At 52.8% G+C, this 5,623-nt stretch overlaps 1 protein-coding gene across 1 annotated transcript; it reads right to left on the bottom strand.

Annotated features, from left to right (window-relative positions):
* Positions 1-561: 561 nt before the first annotated feature.
* On the bottom strand, positions 562-5,409 carry LOC147986134 (uncharacterized). Its single transcript, XM_087541891.1, has 2 exons — positions 4,895-5,409; positions 562-664 (listed from the first exon to the last, which is right to left on the bottom strand). The coding sequence occupies exons 1-2, from the start codon at positions 5,407-5,409 to the stop codon at positions 562-564; spliced, it is 618 nt and encodes a 205-aa protein (XP_087398017.1).
* Positions 5,410-5,623: the final 214 nt, after the last annotated feature.

The following is a 5,623-nucleotide window of genomic DNA, read 5'->3' as shown; positions in this document are numbered from 1 at the left end:
AGTGGGTGCTCTAATTCTACGCAAACAACAGAATATTGTGCAGAAGAAGATTTTTCGAGAACAAAAGCAGTCGAAAAGTATACTCACCTGGACATTGGCCCGAAGGGCGGTACTAGCGTTGTAGGCAGCCTGACTGCTCTCGTGCACTATCTTCACCCGCTCCATCATCATATCAGCCTGTCGGATGGCTTCCGCAGCCGCTTCCGACTGGTTGTCTGGGACGGGGTAGCTGGTGAAAAAGTGTGCAGACGACCCAGGTGCGGCTGCTTGAAGCTCCGAGGCGTGGAGTTGGATAGGTGAAGGAACCACAGGTACGGTCGACTGTGTGGGATGTCCACTCGACAAGGGTGCAGGAACGTCACAGTGGCCCTGCCCGCGTCTTCAGCTTGACTGACGGGAGGCGTTGCAGTTGGTTCTTGCCGAGCCACCCTGCCAGCTGTTACCTTGCTCTTCCTAGGCTTAGGAGCCACATCTTCATCGTCATCCGGAAGATCAATGATGTTGGGTGGAGCTGCAAGGCAGATCATTCGACTCCAAGTGAACCACTCGAGCCTAAAAGAATCAAGAATCGAAATCGTAAGAGTTTATACCTAGGTTGGAGGTTACTGCATCTTCCATTTCCTCGTCCTGGTACTGGTATGAAGAGGTCCCTGACGTAGCAGCACTGCAAAGGCCCGCATTCAATCGGTTACACCCAGTTAATCGAATCCACATAAAAGACAAGTCAGATGGTTACCCGGAGATAGTAGGAACGGTCACTTTGATCCGAGGCAAAGCTTTGGGCGGTTTGGAACAGATGGCTTTCGGCACTTTCGGCGTTGGGAGTGGCGCGACCTTGGATTGCTTTGGAGCCTTCTCAGTCGGCGTCGGGGCAGACGTCCTGGGGCGCTTCGAGGACTGCCCGATCGGCGCAGCCACCAAGTCCGGAGCGCGTGCCGGGTCATGAGTGTGCTTGGACCTCCTCTCCCTGCGAGGAGGCGAGTCGACTTCTTCCTCATCAGTCGACTCATTGCTCTCCCCGTCCTCCTCGGCTTCCGAATGCTCCTCACCGCTCTCGCCCCCGCTCCCTTCTTCCGCAGCGCCTGGGTCCTGCACTCCGTTGGGCATCGAGTACATTTCGATGAGGGCCTGAAAGGATAACAACCAAAGGAAATTCAATCGACCACAGACAAGACATCACATGGTGAATCGGAAAGATACTTGATAAAACAGAAATATACCTGCTCCGGCTGGTGCAAGTTGTCTAATGGAATCACCCTCCTCGACCCCCCGAGGGTTGTCTTTGTTGCCAGTGATTCCCCTCAACCAATTCTCCAAGATATCCTTGCTGACCTCCTCCAGGTGGATCCGAGTGGTATCCTCGAGCCCAGATACATCCACATTGGATGATCGCGCGCCTAAAGAGGTTGGATGCGTCGACCGAGAAAGACCTCCAGCAGATCCATCCCGGTCACTCCGTCGCGGACAAGCTGGATGACCCGTTCAACCAGCACCTTGACCTGCGCCTTCTCTTCTGGAACTACCTTCAGGGGAGCAGGCTTCTCCACTTGAGCCAAGGAAAAAGGAGGAAGTCCAGTCGACTGGCCAGGGGTCGGTTGATCCTTGCAGTAGAACCGAGTCGACTGCCAGCCCCGGACCGAGTCAGGAAGGATCATGGCTGGGAAGGTACTCTTGCTCCTCATCTGGATCCCCAGACCACCGCACATCTGGATCACCCGCGTCCTCTCGTCACTCGACTTGGCCTTTTTGACCGACTGGGAGCGGCAAGTGAATATGTGTTTGAAAAGCCCCCAGTGCGGTCGACAGCCCAAGAAGTTTTCGCACATGGACACGAAAGCGGCCAGATAGACTATGGTATTCGGAGTGAAATGATGGAGCTGAGCCCCAAAGAAGTTCAAAAAACCCCGGAAGAAAGGGCGGGGAGGCAGTGAGAATCCGCGATCTATGTGGGTGGCGAGGAGGACACACTCACCCTCTCTAGGCTGCGGCTCGGTTTCGTCCCCCGGGAGCCGAGCCGACTTGTGAGGGATCAATCCCCCCTCCACCAGGTCGTCGAGGTCATCTTGCGTGATTGCCGAGCGGATCCAGTCGCCCTGGATCCAGCCCGCCGGCAGGCCGGACCTCGACGAGGATCCGTCCCGGCTGGTCCGCTTGCCCTTCGCCTTCGCGGTCGCCTTCTTTGCGCGTTCCAGCGCCTCCGTCTTCTCCTTCCCCATGGTGACGGGTCGAGCTCGAACAAAGGTCCGGCGACGAGGCGGAAGCGAGAGTGGCGGAGAGATCGGGGGAAAAAGAAGAGAAAATGGGGGCGCGCGTAGCAGAGGCCTGGCCCGGGGCCTTTTATAAGGCCTTTCACCGAGTGGCTGACTGGTGGACCCAAGCGATCTAAACAAATCCCGCAACAGTCGTGTGCGCAGTACGTGGCGAAAAAGGTGGCGCGAGGATCGAGGAGACTTGCCTAATCCATCCCGATAACCTCGGTTCCGCCCGTCTGGCGCACTTCCCAAAATTCGAATCCCGCAAGATCCGTGGAGAGCAGAACAACCTGTCAGACTGAAGACAAACACCCTCTACATCATCATTCGGAATTTTACCATGAAAGTTCACTCGACAACAACCAAGAATGGACCAAGGCGATTGAGAAAGGAGTCGACATCGTCACCTCAACTCATTGTTCCAGGACAAGGCATATTCATAGCACAAGGAGTGGGTCGAAAGTGTTCTCAACCCCTTCCTCACTCAAACCCTGATCCATTCGGGGGCTAATGATGAAGCTATGTACCTAGGGTAGGGTCATGGACCAGTCCAACATACCCTCCCCAAGGACGTCTCTACAAAGAATCAGGAGCAGTCGAAGAGAAACCATCATCCACTCGACCGTGGAGACGCGCTCACTTGACCACCTTGTAGACACTCGACCACCAGAAGATGAGGAACCCTCCACTCTGCAACGGTCAGGACTTAAACCATAGCATTATGAGCATTTATGACACTTTACTGTAGACATTACCAGTAACGTCTTTCCTTTATGAGCATTGAACCCTGTGTAACGGAGGGGAGCTGGGGTCCTGGCGCACTCTATATAAGCCACCCCCTCCTCTGGGACAAGGGTTCACACTTTCTGTAATCCACACACATATATTCAGTCGACCGCCTCAAGGCTCCGAGATGTAGGGCTGTTACTTCCTCTGAGAAGGGCCTGAACTCGTAAACTCGTGCGTACAACTCCTCCATAGCTAGGATCTTGCCTCTACATTCCTACACCCTATTCTACTATCAGTCTTAGAACCACGACACCGGCCAGGAGGGCCGCACTCGCTGCAGGCCCAGCTGAGCACGCCTCCTCGCAGCGTGCAACCAGCTTAAGACTGCCCCGCCTGCCTTCATTGAATCCGCGCGTGTGCCGGCAACACGTCCTTCCGCGAGCCGGCAGGCATTTTAGAACACAAAAAATGACTAAAATATAATTAATTTACGCATGGCCTTGACTTGTTCTGCTCACACTGGTAGCAGGAACCAGTAGAGGATTTTCTTTATTTATAACTCTCCTCACATTTTTTTGGCTTTGAAGTGAATCATGGTTGTGGACATTATGTATGAATGTGCAGATATCTGTGAACATGAGTTTGATGTGGAAGTTGAACTTGGAATGTCAGGCTTGCGCATGAACTATACCATGTCCAATGCTTCGTCTGTTATTGTTTGGAAAGTAAATGTTGTTATTACATGACCCAAAAAAATATTTTGTGCCACATCAGTAGATGCACGGACATCACAACAGGCATGCTGACTGGATAAACATTTGAACCTAACTATTATGAAGGAAATTTTGTATTGACAATAGTTTTAGATAGCAAGAGACGCCTAGCCTGCTCTGCCTCTGTTAGCTTATTTCTGGCTTCTTCCATCTCTTCTTTGGCTTGGGTGAAGAGAGCATCTGATTGCTCTTTTCGCTTCTTCAGGAACTCAGCTACATTCTCAAGGGCTGCTGCACGCTTTCTTTCAGCCTTTACTAATGCCACGAGGACACGAATAGCTGACGACTCCACCTGGCTTGTGTGTAATCCAGCATCATCTGGGAATTTGCACCTTGTGTCTAATCCAGCATCATTAGGGAACTGGCACCTTGTGTGTAATCCAGCCTCATTTTGGAAACATGATCTCGAGGTTGACCATACTTCCCTCCTCGCAGGAACTGCATCCTGACATGAAGTTACTTCTTTTTTAGATCAATACTCAGAGCAACCTAGATCCATTTAGTAGAAGCCATATAAACATAACTCGGAGAAGTGAATTCAAAAGGAAAATAAAAAAATAGACTACAAGGTGAGAACACCCACTTCCTACATCAAGCTAAAAACGAAAGCATTAGGACGATTAAGACTCTTCTTATTACACATTGAAGAACACCAGCTTAAGAGAAACAGAAACTACAACATATACACGTCGAAGAACACGAGGCTACACGAAAGTAATTGAAAGGGTGTTACTTACCAAAGCTCGTTTTACAGGTTCGGTGCAGCTCCTCTTTAACTTGCCACACTCCTTGAAGATGTCCCGAATATCCCGTGTTTGGTCTTCATTGCTCCTTTGCATGTTCGCACTCATGGTTTTAAAATCTCAACATGGCAAGAAAAATATACTACTAGTAATACTCGCGCATCTTGTGGGCAACATTAAAGCACTCGTCTGCCATGTTAGAGCATCTCCAACAGAATCGCAACGTGCAGCGCTTTAAAAAAGCGTTTACAGTGCTGAGATCGAGAACTAGATACTAGAGAGTAGAGGATAGTTCTCAGCATAGATAGATAAAAAAAGATAATTCAACTACTCCTCGTCGTCCGACTCCTCCTCGGTGATGTCCTCCTCCGACGTCTGACTGTAGGCGTGAAGATACCGATCGTCGTCGGATTCCCAGGGCGACACTGCTCCTAGCCTGATGTTGAATTGAGCGTCCACTTTTCGCCTACGCTTGTCCTCGCGATAGGCGGCTCGCTCCGCCCTCCTCTTATCCCTCTCCACCCTCCTTTGCGCGTAGAACTCGCGCTCGTTGATGATGTCCTGCGGGAAGTGTTGGTGCCACTGCGCCATGGCTTCCTCGTCCATCTCGGTGATGCCGAGACGGTGCTCCCGCCTCCGGTTGTCGCGAAGATCCTCGTCGGTGCTAAGCCGCGGTAGAGGCGCGAGCTCCTGCGCCCACTCCCGCGTCGGCACGTTGGGGAAGTTCAATGTTCTGTGAGGCCACCGGAGGCGCCACACTGCCGCGTCGTACGCGCGGGCGGCCTCGTAGGCGGTGTCGAAATTGCCGAGGCCGAGGCGCATCCCGCAGAACCGGATCTCGGCAGAGAAGCCGCTGGAGGGGCGCGCGCGGATGCCGCGGTATCCCCAAGTTTCCCGGCGACACGGCGGCATGGTGGCGCGGCGGCGGCAAGGCGAAAAAGAGCGGGGAGAGAGCGGTGGCGACGCACAGAGCGGGGAGAGAGCGGTGGAAAGGCACAGAGCGGTGGGACGACGTTGGATTTTATAAAGCACGTTGGACGCCGCGCGCCAAAACTAGCGCACGCCTGGCCGCTTTTTCCCGTGCGCACGTGATCCTTTCCCGACGTCTCTGCTATCTCTACTCTCT

Source organism: Triticum urartu, chromosome 2A, assembly GCF_056163025.1.
Source record: "Triticum urartu cultivar PI428250 chromosome 2A, HENAU_Tu73, whole genome shotgun sequence".
Lineage (NCBI taxonomy): Eukaryota > Viridiplantae > Streptophyta > Magnoliopsida > Poales > Poaceae > Triticum > Triticum urartu.
This window is presented reverse-complemented; position numbering and strand designations above follow the sequence as displayed.

What these genes read in the sequence shown, in the direction of transcription:
- LOC147986134 (XM_087541891.1), bottom strand. Translation starts at nt 5,409, where the DNA reads ATGCCGCCGTGTCGCCGGGAAACTTGGGGATACCGCGGCATCCGCGCG. An exon ending in TGGGAATCCGACGACGATCG is followed by an intron (nt 665 to 4,894) that starts GTATCTTCACGC and finishes GGGCCTTTGCAG; the next exon opens with TGCTGCTACGTCAGGGACCT.